This window comes from Tetrao urogallus (genome assembly GCF_951394365.1).
Source record: "Tetrao urogallus genome assembly, chromosome: 1".
NCBI lineage: Eukaryota > Metazoa > Chordata > Aves > Galliformes > Phasianidae > Tetrao > Tetrao urogallus.
This window is the reverse complement of record NC_136813.1, coordinates 160,748,605-160,765,525: the sequence shown is the minus strand read 5'-3', so window position 1 is coordinate 160,765,525 and position 16,921 is coordinate 160,748,605. Positions and strand designations below refer to the sequence as shown.

The 16,921-nt window shown below is 45.6% G+C and overlaps 1 protein-coding gene across 2 annotated transcripts in view; it reads left to right on the top strand.

The window, feature by feature from the left end:
* Nucleotides 1-2,352: 2,352 nt before the first annotated feature.
* SRGAP1 (SLIT-ROBO Rho GTPase activating protein 1) overlaps nucleotides 2,353-16,921 on the top strand; it is a gene marked incomplete at both ends in the record, with an annotated part of 136,215 nt that continues 121,646 nt past the window's right edge. For both annotated transcript variants that reach the window (XM_079549702.1, XM_079549701.1), the window contains one exon: nucleotides 2,353-2,419. In XM_079549702.1, the coding sequence (XP_079405828.1) occupies nucleotides 2,353-2,419 (67 nt within the window). The remainder of the gene's footprint in view (nucleotides 2,420-16,921) is intronic.

The window sequence follows — 16,921 nt, the reverse complement described above, 5'->3', positions numbered from 1 at the left end:
GAAGAAGGATCCTGCTGCCCTTGGTCCAGTAGCAGGGGAGAGAATGGTGCTTCATGGTCTGAAAGATGAGTTGCACAGGTTAGTAAGTGAACACTTACTACTAGCATGTTGAAGACATGGTAGAGGTTTGGAAATGATTAGCTGCAATGCTTAGGCAATGCTTTATTAAGATTTAAATACGAACACAAGCAAGAATGTCAGCATTAACACAATAAGTGTGCCACTTCCCTCTGACGGCCAGATCCGCATAGCACTAGAGCTCAAATCAAGCAAAATTATTGTGTAGCTGGCTTACGCCACTCCAGAGCAAATGATCCCACTGCTCACCCCAGTTTGCCCTAAAGGGTCAGGCCTGGCCGCGTCAGGACTGCCTATCCATGACATCTACAGGTCCAGGATCTACAGGTATTTTATTTCACTGTGTACTACCACCACACAGGAGCCACCTTTGAAAACTTTGCCTAAATGCTTCTGGACATATATGAAGTCAGCAAAGCACTCCATGTCTCCATAACTCCACTGCCTGCTTTTAAACTCCTCAAGGCTGACTTCCCTGCAGCCCAAAGTCTGCATCTGTAACCTTGGAATTTCACATTTCACTTTGACTCCAAGAATGACAGCCACACTCCTTGCCCATCAAATGGTAGCAATGCCCATCATACTTTGCTTTTTCTTTCCCCTGCAACTCTTCTCAAAGGCTGAATTTCGGGGCAGCCAGGGGACAGGGAAGAGGGTTTTACAACCTGAGCCGCGTCCGACTCCTTCAGTGGGTGACACCAAGATTGGAGTATGGGACCTATAAACAGCATGGCTACTGGCTCTGCTAATTGCTGTGCTCAGCTCCTGGCACACACACCATCATCTCAGCCTGCAGCACTGGCAACTCGCTCATCCTCCACAACCCCACAGGGCTGAGCCTGGTGCCAGCTCCGCAGACAGAGATGGAGTCTGACCCCACACTGCTGGAGTCACCCCAGAGCGAGGGCTTGGGGCTGCACTCCCTCCTGCAACTCTTTCTGCCCTTCTAGACAGACTCCTGCTCACTGCAGCGCTCGGCTCACGAGGCTTGCAGGCAGAGCCGTACACCACTGCTCACTGGCAGCATTCTCCTAGCAGGGCCTCGCTCGCCGTGTACCACGCACAGCACTTCAAGGGAGAAAGATTTCGGGCAGCCTCCCACCCCGCTTTGTTTCTTCCCCACGAGAACTGCAACGACGGCCGATGACAGCCCTCGGGACGGAGCCACAGCTTGTCCACAATGCCGCCACGCCCCATCAGTGTGCGCGGGCACGGGGTAGCTGCGGCCCGCATAGAAAAGCGGCGGCGAAGCCGTGCACTGCCCGCAAGGGGAACGCGGGGTCCCCAGCGGTCGCCTCTCCTCCCGGCCCCTCCCGCCCCACGCAGCTCTGCGGAGGCGGCAGTGAGAAGCTTTAACTTTCCCCGGCGGCTTGAGGCCTCTCCGTCACCTCGCGGCCCCCTCGCACGCCGCTCCCCAGGCGGCACACGGCCGCCATCTGCTCGCCAGGGCGGGTGGCAGCCCCCTCCCTTCCCTCCCATCCCTTTCTCCGCCCGCCGGGCCTCCCGCCTTGGGGCAGCGGGGCACGGCGGAGCCCGCGGGCCCAGCCGCCGGCAGGGGGGAGGCTGAGCGGGCGCCACCGGGAACAGGGCGAGCGACCGAGGAGGCGGGAAGGGAGGAGAGAGCGGCGGGGGGGGGGGCGGGGAGAAGTTTATTCTCGGAGACACCTCTCCGGGGCGCGGCTGGGTGCCGCCCCGCGCCGGGGCTGGGCCACGAGCTGGGCGCCGCTGCGTGGGGATAGCGGCGGCGGGGCGAGCGCCGGCCCCGAGTCCCCACCCAAGCGAGCGCGGCGGCAGTAAGCGGTGCCTCTGGCGTACGGGCCGAGCGCGGCCGCCAGCCAGCTCTCCTCCCCGCTCCTTCCCTCCCACCGCTCGCGCTCTGCTTCCCTTCCTTTTTCCTGGGTGCGCGAGGAGAGATAACAATGGTGGGGCACAGCCGCCGGGCCCCCGCCCTCGCCTAGTGGAAGCGGTGCCCCCCGGCAGCCCCTCCGCCGCCGCCCCGCCCTGCGGCGGTCCCGGGCCGCGGAGCGCCTTGCTGCTGCCGGCGGCGCTGCCGGAGGCGATGGTGCCCGCGCCGGGCTTGGTCTGAGCGCCGCCTCCCGCCTCGCTGCCGCTCCGCCGGCGGCGCTCCCGCGGGGCAGCGCCCTCCGCCGCGCTCGCTTGGGCTCGAGTCGAGCCGGGGCAGCTGGCGAGCCCGTCCGGAAAATAATAACAATTAATAATTAATAATAATCAAAGCAGAGGAGAAGAGGGAGAAGCGGAAGAAGCGAGTGGATAATGTCAACCCCGAGCAGATTCAAAAAGGACAAAGAGATTATAGCGGAGTATGAAAGTCAAGTGAAAGGTAAGCGGCGCGGCTCCCGGCCTCGGGGCTCGGCCTGCGGAGGTTGGCCCAGCCCTGTGCTCGTTGCCCGAACTTGGTGGGGCGGTGGCGCGGCGGGGGCCCGGCGGCGGACACCTTCCGCCGGTACCGTCGGGGGAAACGCAGAACGCCTCCGGCGGTGATATCGAGGCGAGAGACAATGGTGAGCAGTGCCCCTTCCCCAGGCTGCCCCCACCCAGCCCTGGGGATTGCGGTTCTGCGCCGGGTGGCTCCGAAAGAGTGAGCGCCGGGTATTGAATGAGCCTTTCCAGCCATCCCAGGAAGTGTTTCAGCCTCGCACCGCCGGGCTGCGCCGCATACAGGCGTCGTGCCGGAGTAGTGCCGGCTGAGCCCCGGGTCTCCTTTTCTCTGCGCGGCGTTTCCCCGCTGCGGAGCCCTCCGTGCAGCAAGGAACGAGAAAGTGGCGGGTGGCAGCTCCTCGGGGCTTTTCTTCCCGGTACTGTCGGCGGATGGCTTACATAAGGCACGAACAGCAATAAATTCGTACTTCGGGGATGGGTGTGAACCTGAGACGCGGCACCCAAAAGGCTGCATTCCACCTGGACTCCGGTCATACAGCGATGCGGGTGCGCTCCCCGTACCCGGGGTGGGCCCCGCTCCGGCTGCTCCTGGTGTGCGATGTGCGGGCACGGAGCGCGCCCCACGCAGCGCCCGGGGCTACGGGCCTTCATTGGGCGGGAGGAGCCCGGCCCCTCCGCTGCACGGAGGTCTGTGGGTTTGCTGTAACCCCGCGGTCACTTTTATCCCCTTATCTCGAAGAACCGATCTTGCGGGATCAAATGATTCCTGCGGTTTTGTTGTTTTACCTGAAGTGGTAGTTTTATCATTCTTCTTTCCAAGCGTAACTTTTGTGTGTGTACGTGTGAGTACCTGTCAGCTATGAAAGGCTTCTTGGGTCCGGGGTTAGATTTAGGCTTAAAATAAACAGGAGAGATGCCAGGCGGAGGGGTGGTGGGCAGCGAGGGGTTTGTGAGCTGGCTGGCGAGCCGTGGCTTGGATGCCTGCTGGGAAGGGCTGAGGCAGATGAGCCTCTGGAGATGGATTGGGCTTGTCCTGCTCACTGAGCAGGAAAAATGCTCATGATCCAAACCCCTCTGCAGAGTGTGCGGGCTGCTCTTTGCCTCCTTCTAACATGATTGTCACAGGCTCACGATGTTTATTATTACAGCTAGTTGCTCTGTAAGCCATTCTTTTCTTACAAATAAAGAAATACTCTGCCCTTCAGCAAAGTGCGTTGGCTCATTTCATGGACAACAAAGACCTGGGCAGCAAGCACCTCTGATAACCATTCCCTCCTTCAGTGTCATGGTCCCCCATTGTAACTGCAAGGGGAAGTGGCATTTGTAAACATAGCTTGGTAGGAATTCTGACTTTCTTTGCTCCTCTGTGGGTGTCTGTACAGTCTGGTCCTGACCATCCCACTTAGGTTGTTGGTGAACAGCTGTTTGGTAAGACGTGCTGGGCTGGAAATTGTAGCCAGAGCTGCTCTGTCCTCGAGCAGTATCACTACAATGCTCTTTCATGTCAGAAGAACCGTTTGTATTAAGGGATAATTCTGCTTGATGTCAGCACAGTGATAACACATCAAAGTTGTGATGCCTTTATGTGATACCTTGAGAATCTTTTTGATATTGGGAAGCCAGGGGCTAAGGAATCAGTCCTCATTAGGCAGCTAGGTAACCTGAAGAGACTGTAAATGCAGGAAGCCCAGGTCCCTGCATCCTACCAGGCTTTCATGCATGAGGATAGGAGAAAGGGTGTGGCCAGAAGGCTTTTGCTGCTTGTGGTTTCTGGGATTCACCTTGGCTAGTGGTTCTGCTGCTGGCACGTCTGGTTGCCTTAGGGACATGGCGATTTGGTGGCTAGCTGGCCATTTGGTGTCCTTTAGACAAGTGTGTGTGAGGGAGCATAGCACCAATACATCCCTTAACACTTCACCAGTTTGCACACGGCTCAGCAAACGGTGCATCTCTATTGGTGGTTCAGTGCGCCACATCCCCTATGTGTGCTCTTGTAAATCTTGTTCTGAGGGGTCTGAGTATTGATACTGAAGGAAAATGGGCCTCTTTTGTACATGGGTAGTGGAGCATGCATGTGGTGCTGGATTTGGAAATAAGGATTTAACAGTGCCATTCTTCACCTAGCTTATTTGCTCTTAACTCCTCAAATGAGAAGGAGTAACAGATGTTAACTGTTCTGTCTAATCTCTGGGTGCTGAAAACTGGCCTCCTTGGGTTTCTTGGGTACTCTTACAGCAGTACCAGTAGGTTGGCTGTTGCTTTAACGGAGGTTGCACAGGAGCTGCATAGCTGTGTGTCAAGCATGAATAGACAAGATGCTTCTGACTTGTGGGCTGAATATTTTGCTTTTCTTTTTTCTTTTTTCTTTTTTCTTTTTTCTTTTTTCTTTTTTCTTTTTTCTTTTTTCTTTTTCTTTTTTCTTTTTTCTTTTTTCTTTTTTCTTTTTTCTTTTTTCTTTTTTCTTTTTTCTTTTTTCTTTTTTCTTTTTTCTTTTTTCTTTTTTCTTTTTTCTTTTCTTTTTTTTCTTTTTCTCTTTGGCTACCTTCTGTCAAGAACTAGACCAACACTAGAAATAAAGGAATCGTGTTCCCTTCCTTGCATGTTGTGTAGAAGGCAGAAGGATATTTCTTAAGGATGTCAAAATACTAAAGCTAGATCTGTATAGATGGATACCTATAGCCATTGTTTTGGAGGATATCAGGGTAATTATGACAATGTGGGTATCTTAATCTGTAAAGACACAGAGGCAGATGGGAAATACTGCTTGGTTCTGAAACTCCTTACTATGTGAAAGTGAGCTGTCTTGAGATGTTTCTCTTTCAGTATGACCTTGTTGCTTCATAATCTTGCTGAAGCACCTACTTCTCAGCGGTGTTCCACTTTTTAAGCAAAAGCTTTAGAAGAAGCATCAAGAGCTTCTTTAGTCAAGAATATTTTGACAGTTTGGAGGAATGACTTAAATTATTTCTAAAGTGGCTTGGGCAATGTGCAGGCTGTATTGGATTACTGAGTAAAATAGCTTCTTATGATATCTCTGATCATTCAGACTGTCAATTGCATGTGATTTTTTTCTAAGGAAAGTGGTAATTTTATACGTCTTCTGAAGTCGTTAGAGGCGTATTTCTTTCCAGCCATGAAGCTGAATGGAGGTAGGGAGTTGGTGGTAGGCCTGGAGCTACGAAGGAAAGAGTTCTATTTAAATAAGCAGCAGACTGGTGGTATAGTTTGGAGTATTACCCTTCTGATACACAGCATAGATTTAAACACAGTGTATCTTAGTTAAAAGCTATTCCTTGACTCAAGTGACTGTGTTAGCCTTGTTATACTATATTATCCTATCTTCTGTATTCTGTAGTCTAACCTGGTATGGCTAATGTCAAATACTGTCTGTTAGTAAACTTAATGAGCAATCCATGGCAGTGAACAAATACAAGAGCATCTTCTGAGGTCTTTGTGAGTATCTCAGGTATGAAGAGTAGTGAGCTAGTGAGATCTTGAATACCTGGTTCACTACAGAAACACATTCCCCCAGAGAAGAAATATATAGTAATAGTAGAGGATTGGGGGTGCTCCTCAGTAGCTTACAGGTGATTCACATGCTAAATTGGCATGTTTACTTTTTTAAGACTTAGAACTGGCTACAAGAGAAATGTGCTTCTAGTAGGTAAGCATCATGCCTTTGGGCCTGTCTATTAGGTGAAGGTCCTCTTGTTGTTTGAACTGCTGAAGACAATGAATTTTTTGTCCTTCCTACCCAACCATATCTTCAACTGAAAAGGACTAAGAGAACAGCTACTTGGACATTTCCTTTGTCCGACCTTCGTTTTACAGTTGGAAGTGATCAAGTGGAAACATGCTGCTTTCAGAAGGTAGATCCTAAAGCAATGTTGTGAAAAGAAATACTTCCCTAAGATACACGTATATATGGATTTCTCCTGAACAAAACACCTATTTTCCACCAAAACCAATTAGTTGCAACTCTGTATTAAATAGCCAATTCATTTCTAAGGAAAACAGGAATTAAGGCTTATGAAAGTGAATTTCAGTTTGTTCTGGATTAAAGCAATCTAGAACTAAAACAGCATTAGATATCTTTTGGAGGAAGGCTGAGTTGTAAAATTGAAGTTGGGTTGAGATTTTAGTAAAGTTGTCTAATCACTACTTTGAAAAATGTGATGGGGGGAAAAAAAAAGGTATAGATAATGCTGTAGATGGTTCCTGAGTTTTATTTGAAAGTTCCAGTTTCCACAATTTAGACTTGTCGGGTATCATTCGATTGGTAGAAAATTTTCTGGTCAAGAAACTTGGCCCCAATAACTGCTGTCTTGTTTGGAATGGATATTGGTTTCCATGTTGCTTATGAATTGGAGTTATATGTTTTTGAGAGAGAAAATAGAGAAGGATAGGTCCTTAGATTTATTTTTATTTTTTCCCCCCTCTACATTCTGCTGGTCTCTTATTCTCTACAGGACAGTAATCTTGAGTTCTCTGGGTAAACATCAGTGGCTATAGTTGGATATGCATCTGGAAGAGGTATCTGCAGATTTAAGAAGTTCCGTCAGAATATGAACAGACCTTATTATCTTTATATTTGATACTTTTGGCTTTCTAATAGATGTTTTGGAATACAATCCAAGGAACTTGTTTTAGTTCAGTGCTGTGCAGCAAATTGTTTGTGTGGTGGATAAACCTGAATAGAGCCCCCTTCCAGAAGGTCATGAGGGAATAATTTCAGATGTTTAGATCTCTTAATCTTTCTTGTAATTAAGGAACAAATTCATTTTTTGGTACCTTTTTTGAAAACATGACCAAGAATTATGAAGATCTTTCTTTTTTCCTGGTGTGACTACACACTGCAGCTGCTTTTCCCCAGTCCTGCAGAGAAACTGCATTTAGTATTTCAATTGAATTTAAAGGTGAGTGAAATCCTAATTGCTATAGCACACATGAAAGGACAAGCAATGAGTGGGTTGTCTGACCAGTATTTCTTTCTGGAAAAATGTTGATCATAATGTATACTTAATGTGTAAGATTTGTCTGTACCTGCACTTCTTTGCCATTATTCTCTCTAAGAAAGGTTTAATTTGTTTCTGCATCTGCTGCAGTTTGGATGTATTTATGATTACTTCTTTAGGGCTTTTTTCCTTTTCAAATCTACTTTCTGTGCAGTTGCACTATTGCAGAGTAAGGCTCTAAATCACGCTAAGGTTCATTTAATTTCCTGCCATTATCTTTTATTGGTCACTTTTTTATGAACTGAAGTACTGGTTGATAATAAAATTAAACTTATAGCTTTGAAATGGCTGTGGTAAGATGCGGTGGGGTCCAGATTTCATCTTATTCTTTGCCTCAAACTTCTCTTGGGCTGGCTTTTGCCTTTTATTAAAATTGTTTTCCCTGTCAGTCAGAGTGATGGATGGTAGCATTGGAAGGAAGCAGGTCAGTGCTGCTGAGGCTCCAGAAGTCCCCTTCTAACCATTTTACAGCCTATTGGAAATCACTGACCATGGCTTGACAGCGTGTCGTGTCTGATCTCTGCTTTGGATAGGGCTGGACATCAGGAAGAGCATAGATGGATCTGGACGAGTTGTCAGTAGGTGCTCCTGTGATGGCACTTCTCAGATCTTCTTCAAGCTGCTGTGACATCTTGCTGGTGCAGTACTCCACACGTGATCTTTCTGATCTTTGTAGTGGAAATCAGTGCTACCTTAGCTTGTATTAATCCTTATTAAAGTCTAATCTGCTCTTACTGCTTGGCTTTCACAGGGTAAAAAAGGAGTTGCCTTTGGGGTTGCTTTCATTCATGGGCAATTAGTATTGCTCTCTTTGCTCCCCATGTGCTGCTCCCTGTGCTTTTTGGAGATTTCATTTTTGTGGCAGCATTTGCCCTGTGACTTGCTTCTCCTGCTCTGCCAGCTACTGAGCTGATGACCTTTCTGAGGCTTTTCAGGGACCTCTGGGACCAGGCAAGGCCACCAGGCCTGGCTCCTTGCTATGCAGTCCATGAGCTGCAAGTGGGCTGTGGCCCGGTGTTCTTTCACACCCTTTGCTGTCCCACTGCCTGTCTCTCAGGTACCCTGGAGGGAGAGAGGTGGTGGGGCTGCGGGTGCATCAGGAGGAGGAGAAATGCCAATACCAGAGGCAGTGGTTGGAGGCACAAGGGCTGACAGAACTACTATGTGTTAGTAGGCAAGGCTGTGCAGGGTGTAGCAGTGAGGAAGACTATGGGGAGCATGGGGCTGTGTTCTGGGCAAGAGGCAGAGCTGTCTGCACAGGAAAGCTGCTTGCTGTGTGTCTTTTACATTACTAAGGCTATGTTGGAGACCAAAACAAGAGGAGTTGGTTATCACTGCTCTTTTTCCTTTGTTGCCAGAATTTAAACAACTGTAGGCTGTTGTAGCAGTTTGTATGATGGTTTGCTCCTGTGGGAGTACTCCAAGACAAACAGTTCACTTTGATCTGTTGTAATGGAAACGGTAATCCTGAGATACCGCTTCCTCAGGAATCTGCTGTGCTCTGCTGCCTGTGGAAATTATCTTCTGGTAGACATGCAAGTATGTCACAATCCAGTTGTGGCCACCAGGCAGGCTAAAGGTGATCTGTTATGTTTTACCTATGTGATATGCCCAGTGATTCATTTTGTCCAGAGCGAAATGCTCGTACCCCAGAGCTGTTTGCTGTTGCCTACAGTTCAGTAACCAAAAAAGGAAAATCTCTTCAGTACTCGCTTCCCTCTCCTCTCTCTGTTCATGTGACTTTTTCTCAAGCATACGCTGTATGAATTTCAGGGGGCAGTATTCAATCTCACATCATACAACCCACTGAAAGCCTTGATTTTTACCTTATTAAAAGAATTAGGTGTCCAATAAATCTTGAGATTGCAGTGCCATCTGGAAAGCATGAGAATGTTGTGCAGGTAACCCCAACCAAATCTGATACTCTGTTTTGTGTACAGACCTGGCTTTGGCTTAATTTTGCTGTCTTCTATGTCTTCTACTTGGTTTAGTTCATCATCCCAGCTCTAGATGCGCGTTCATGACACAGGTATTGCAGGTAGGAGAAGAAAGGGCCCTTTGTGGTCTTTCACTTGAAACATTTGGGCAGGAAAAGGACCCAGCCTCCTAGGTCAGACAGATCTCAAGGAAAAATAAGCATTAGCAAAGCAAAAAATTCTCTCAGAAGGTGCTTTGGAGGAAACGTGTGCCTTATGACCTGACTGTAATAGTCATGCCTGTAAAATGGTTCTGGATGACCTGTGTCATTAGTTTCTGACTCTGTACAGCGCAGGACGGTGCAGCTGACCTGATTTTAATGAAGACTCTGTGCAGGTGTATGGATGTGTGTTTCTCTTGATCATGGTGTTCATGGTTAGATGCGTCTGAAGGTTGCTTTTAAATCTGAGTGCTGAAGAAGGAACGAATTTCTTTTTTTTGCCTGTCACTTTTTTTTTTTTTTTTTTTTTTTTTTTTTTTTTTTAGGAAAAGTTCCAGTAGAACTTGCTTAGAACTACAGTCATGCGTTCATCAATTACACTACCCCTGTTAACCTTGCTATGTTACTTATTATTGAGTGATAAAACCTGTTTGAATTTCAGATGGAGTCTCCTGAGCCACCTTATTATGGTGCAAAATGAAGGGTTTTTTTAGCTTGTAAAATAGAAATAAATTACAAAAATTATACAAAAATACAAAATTATATAATAAGTACTGCAAAAGTTATAGAGGAACTACATTTATGGTGTACCATTTCTTGTTAACCATACTGAAAATAAGAAGCAAGAACAGCTGACTTACTGAACGATGACTTCCAGGAAGTAATGACTGCAACCCTTCACATAATTGGCTGCTGTGGGAAGCAAAAATGACTCCTGCACATTCAAGTAAACGGACTGTCCAGCCTGCTTAACTGACTCAGGGCTTATTCATCTGAGTTGCTCCATGTGTAGGATCTACCAGCAGTTCGCTGGTTCTGTGTTCTGTCAGAAGTCTTCAAGGTGCTGCTTGGACTCATTGCAAGTAGATTAGCACACGCTTTTTGCTTTGCTCTATCCATGTGTTAAACTAAATAAGGAGATGTGCTGATCCCCTTTCACTTTCCACTGTCTGTACTTTCATATGGTAAAAGATCAGTCTCTTGTGTGCTAGCCAGTTCCGAAGTATCTGCTTCCTGAAAAGCAGAGGAGTCTGCTCATGTTTACAGAGTACAACAGAAGTCTAATAACATTCAGTGATACCTCTTGCATGGCTCTGTTCTTTCAACAACCTGTCTTCTTTCAAGCCTTGCTGCTCTCAGCTTTTCCCCTCTGCTTCTTTTTAAGTGTAAAGAGGATAAACAATCTTAAGTGCTAGGTCAGATACAAGATTTAAAAGGAAAAAAAAAAAGTGTTCATTCAGTACTAAGATAAGCAGAAGTCTGAACCGAAACTAACTCAGCAATTAAATTACTGTTTGGAAAGTAGTAGAGTAAATGAAAAGACTTCAGTTATATTCTATTTATTGTTATTATGATTATTATTATGGAAGAAAAAGACCTATCATTGTTTTCTTCCAGATTCCAAACACCTTTATATTTCCATTGTTAACTTTAACTACCTGTGTTACTTAAAGGTGCATCCAGTCATTGTTGTCCTTGCTTCCTAGATGCACTGCAGTACAAACCTCTATACCAAAACACGTGATTAAGTTGACAGGCAGAAAATAACTCTTCATCCTTCGACAGTATTTATGGAGACATTTAAAATGTATACTAAAGACAAAAAAGTTTGTACCTTAACACAGGGTACTTGACACACTGAGATTGTAGCATTGCTGTTTGCGTTTTGATGGCACGGCATGCTTTTTCTCTTGGAAATCCCTGATTTGTTGGTTAGTAGAAATGAAAATGCAGAAACTCTTGTTAATAGGTGTTTTGTGCGTTTGGCAAATTGGTGTCTCTGTGTTGTTGGCATAAATGGCACCAGTTTCATGGAGACCCAGCTATATCACAGAAAGCTAGCTTGTTTGCTCTGTGTTCCAAGGAGGTAGTGGCATGTTTAAGAAGTTTATTTTGTTTCCTAACCTATGATGGCATTGCTTCCCAACAGACTACTTGAGGTTAAGAACCAGCATAATAGGATTGTATGCATTACGTGCCTTCTTAAGGCTGCCGTTGTATATTGGTGCATTCCTAACTGCCAAAGAACAGTGCATAAAATTAGTGACATTTGTAATAGCATGACAGAAAATAGAACAAAAGCGTTGATCTCAGATTCTCTCTCCTCAAAGCTCATGTGAAATGTGAGCAGATGCACTGTGCAAATCTATGGGGAGCCCAGTGTGGATGGCGAGCCACCTGTTCAGCGCTGCTCCCCCAGAGCTGCTTTGGGGAGCCTTCAGCCACCACACACCCTGCCTCGGTTCCTCCCTGGGCAGGCTGCTGTGAGCAGTCCATGCAGCCCTGCCTTGGTTCAGCCTGCTGTGAGCAGTCTGTGCAGCCCTGCCTCAGTTCTTCCCCGGACAGCCTGCTGAGAGCAGTCCGTGTGCATCAGCAGCTCAGCTCATCGGATTACAGTGACTCTGTTGTAATCCTTTAATTGCCAGCCACTTCTGGTGTCATGATATTGAGGTATGGGTCATAACTGTGCTGCTTGTACAATGCTACTATTGCTGTCTTTAACCTTACCTGGAGGAGGATGGAGTCCCCATGCAGACTTGATCAGATGGCTTAATTGAGAAACAGCCAAGAGTACCTTGAACTACCCTGTTCCATATACCTGACTGAAGATACTGAGCGTCCATTTAAATGAAGTCCAAATGGTCTATCAACAAACTGCTGTTAAAACCAAAACCTGTGCATCACAGAATGACTTGGGTTGGAAGAAACCTTAAAGCTCACCCATTGCCAGCCCTCTGCCGTGGACAAGGAGGGACTCCTCCTGCTTTGCCAGGTTGCCCAAAGCCCTGCCAAACCTGGCCTTGATGTCCTGCAGGGATGGAGCTTCCAAAGCTTCTCTGGGCAGCCTCTGCTGGTGCCTTACCATCCTCTGAGTAAAGAATTTCTTCCTTTTATCTGATCTAAACTCGCTCTCTGTTTAAAGCCATTACCCCTTGTCCTATCACTTCACTCTAACAAAAAGTCCCTCTCTAGATTTATTGCAGGTCTTCTTTAAATACTGGAGGGTTACTTGAGGTCCCTCAGGACTGATAAAATGTGACTATGAAAATGTTACCTTATCAGGTTTCTATTGGGCCTGGGAGGTTAGGAGATCTTAGAGCTGGGGGGCTTACTGGTTTTGCTCCAGCCCTCCTTTGAGTCTCCTCACTGCTTCAGATGTCTTCTGCGAAGGCATTATCATGTTAATCATTCTGAATAAAGACATCTTTGGGAGGCACAAAGCATGCGTTTGCAGAGATGTCTCTAGTACTGCAAGTGAAGAAAAATATAAAAAAGTTAATGACAGAACTGGAGATAAGGAGGAAGTCTGTATTTGTGTCAAGCTGCAGTGCTTCATCTACCTGTGAACAGAGCAGAACACAGGGAACTGAATACTGAATTTTGTGTAGCTCTGCCTGGTTGTACACAGTTACAGGAAACATAGTGCTTTAGTTATGAGACTAAAAATGTGTTTTTAAAAAATCTGGTCCAGTTTATGCATATCACAGTGGGCTGCAGTGAGGCGTGGAACACTTCAAGGCTAAAGAGAGAATGTGGGTAACTGGCCAGCGAAGAACAAGTAGCTAACGTGTAACATTTGCCTGTTGGCTTTTGCTTCTATCTTAGAGCGTCCCTGGGAGACCTTTCTGGACAGACAGCAGAACCGAAGGGTAATTCCTCAGCCTGTCCCACCTTGCCTGGCAGCGCAGCAGATTACTGAGAAGAAAGGAAGGCAATGGGACAGGTCAAGGAGATGCTGGCAGGCAGCCGGTCACTCAGTGGAGCTCTGTGCTGCTTCCTGACTGCTACAGGATGGCTGCTGTGTAACCAGGGAAGTCTTGGCTCAGGTTGGAGGGAGCAGACTTCAGGGGACCACAGCAGTTTTCACACTCTTCCATATGGGCTTCAAGAGGCATGGGATGGAAAGTATCCTGTGGAATTAAATCCATAAAAGAATTTTAGATTGGTGTTTGCTGTTCAGATGCCAAGGTTAGTTTCCCTTTTAGCTGCTGTCTCACTACAGAGGTGCTTGTGGGTATGTTTATGTGACTGTGCATACAGGCCTACATGTTTGTTCTGCACACTGTTATAATTTGAGGCGCAGAGCCTCTTTAGGGTAGTTCCTTTTATTTATAGACTTGAAGCTGCTTTGCCTCCAGCTGGCAGAGGGAAGAGATAATGCTGGCCCCATCCTGACGTAATCCGAGTTGCCACCAGCGATGACCTGAAGTGTTAAAGTTTCTTTTGCTGGGCCATGTGGAAATCCATACGATACTGTGACGTTAGGAGCCTGATCATTGCATCCTTCCTGGTGATCAGAGCATAAGGAGTCTGTCTTCATATTTCACTGCTGTTATCTTAGTCAGTGTTGAGCCCTGAGTCCCAGATCTCCCATATTGCAAGTGACTGCTCCAAGAATGAGGTAATGGAGTATTTAGGGACAAATCTCCCCCTCTTTTCTTGGTTGGTGAAGTGTTCTGCTTTTCCCCAGACTTAATGAATATTTAATTATTTACAGGGTGAACATGAATCCATTGCCTGGTGGTTAAAGCACTCACTGAAGAGATGGGTTTCACTGTGTATTCCAGCAAGCGTGCATTTCTCTTCTAATTTTTTAACGAATGAAAAAGGTGAAAGGGGGAACAGCTATAAAAGAAGATGTCTGTTGCCTTTCTGAAGTGAGAATACTCATTTATCTGGAAGGGAAATAGTCAGAGAATACCTTGTTCTTTCATTGCACGCGATCATATAGTATTAAAAAAAAAAAAAAAAGACCAAACCTTTCCTTTGCGTGGATTTTTATTTTAATGTCTTACAGGTGTATAAGGCAATCTCTGGAAGATTGCCTCTATGAACAAGTGTTTATTCAGAGCTGCTGAAAAAGTGCATGAATGAATGTTTGTTTGCATGAACCTTTGCTCAGGTTATTCTTTCTGCAGTACTGGATTAATGCAGCACATTTGATGATCCATCACATGGTGATTCTACTTTCTGGTTGTTTGAGTTGCAGATTTGCAGTCAGCTTTCATTGCAGCCACCAGAACTTATCCCAGAAATATTCCTGACTTATTTTATATCTGTAAAGAGTAGTGCTTTTTTTTATTGGTGATTTTTTGTTGGCTTTTTTTGTTTTGTTTTGAGGATTAAAAAGTTATCTCAACTAATGTTTAAGGAGGAAAGAAGGGAAGTAGGTTTGCAGATATTGCTGAGGCAAATCTGCAGTTGTTAATCAAACAACAATGAATATGTTGGGGTTATTGATAAGCTGAATGGTTATAGAGCCATTAATACAGTTGTAAGAAGAAGAAAACTGAGCACCTCTTTATTGGTCATGATGGTTGATCAGATTATTTCCATTGCAGAACTGTTTTATAGGACAGCAGGCAGCACCTCAGGCAGCCAGAGCACCTAAAGATGTTGGGCTTTACGTGGGTATATTAAAATACCTGTTCTTTACCTGTACTACTTCAGCTGCCTGTGATGAAGTCAGGTTGTTTGAACAGCTGTGTGCAAAGCATTGTAGCTCCAAATCAGTGGAGGAGGTGGGAAATGTCCATGTTCTTCTCTACTTAATTTTGAAAGGGAGTTTAAGACCCTTCGGGTATATTTTTGAACTTGTGCACTGGCGTGTATTGTGTTGGAAAGAATGATTTGTATTTAGCTCTGTCCTGCGTGCCACCAAGTTTCCAATTAATTTATGGAGTTATTCATTTGATTACTTCTTTTTTTTCCTCCAGTTGTAATTGAATGTTGTATTAAATGAAGAGGTAATGCATCCTGAATCCGTAATGGTTCCTACTGGATAAGAATTTTGCTTACAAGCATATTAGAAATACTGTAAATAGAAGATAAATGTATGTGAAGACCTACTAGGAAATTCATTTCCTGAACTTCATATAATACGTTGATCTCTTGAGTTGTAACAATAGACTTGAAGCAGACGTGCTTGTTACAATTATGTGGCTTTTTTTCTTTCTTAGCATTGCTTGCGTTAGGGGATTTGAAAACAAAATTAACTGCAACTGCTTTTTTTTAGATACCATCTCTGAAATTACCTTTTCCCCAGTAAGATATCGGTAACATGTGAGACCATGAGATTAACTTCTTCTGGGGAGCCTTTGCCTTGTGTATATGCCTATCTGTGAGATGCTTTGAAGGAGATGCTTTTTTTATAAGTTGCAACTTGCACCTTTTATAGTGTGCTGGGGATTCAGATCAATTACTGGGGCCATAAGGGTCATTATTCAGATTGCAGTGTTTATAACATTGGAATTATCCTTTTGAACTTCATCTCAAGAGTCTGAGATTTTGGGTAGAAGTACCTTTTGTATTCTTGTGCAAATAGACCTGGCAGTGGAAAAAGCACTGAGTCTTTCCTTCCCCAAGATTGGGACAAAACTATTCTTTAACTTGGTCAAGTGCATTTAATTTGAAGTGAAGAGGATCTTTGTTTCAGGTGACAGAATGCACTGACGAGAGTTGCTAAGTCTGCAGGAGTTTAGAAGGTGGCTGAAGGTAGTCTTGGATTTTGATGCAGACTTAATAGAGCTAAATGAGTATTGGTGAAACTCATGTTTTCCTTTAGTCCTGGTTTCAGCTGGGACAGAATTGATTTTTCCTTCATAATGGAAATTACCTTCATCTGGTATGATGCTATGTTTTGGTTTAGGAGAAAAACAGTGTTGCTGACGTGCTGATGTTTTAGTTGCTGAGCAGTGCTGCAAAGAGCCAAGGACCTTTCAGTTTCTCAGCATCTCATGGTATCCTGCCATTGAGAGGGCAGCAGGGAGCACAAGGAGCTGGAAGGAGAACCAGGACAGCTGACCCAAACTGGTCAGAAGGATATTCTGTACCATATGACATCATGCAAAAAAACTTGAAAATGGTGAGGAATCAGCTGGGGTAGCAACCACTGATAGGGGAATATCTGGGCGTTGGTCGGTGGGTGATGTACAGTTGTTCGTCCATCACTTGTTTCCTCTGTGTGTGTGTGTATCATTATCATTACTATTATCTTAGTAATGGTTTTATTTCAACCCATGAGTTGTACTTTGTTTTTCCGACTCTCTTCCCCCATCCCACTGGTGGGGACCGTGTGAGTGAACAAATCCATGATGCTTAGCTACCTACTGGGATAAATCACAACACCTTCATGAGCTTTATTTTCCAGTCATAGTTGGAAATGGCAGTAATGGCCAACATCTGGTCATTGATGAAGAGTCAGGCCGTGTTTATTTGAGCTTGGGGTTTTTGAGCTGGTGGCCTGGGCACCGCTGGAGCTGTGCCTCAACTGATGGGGAGTATAGATATG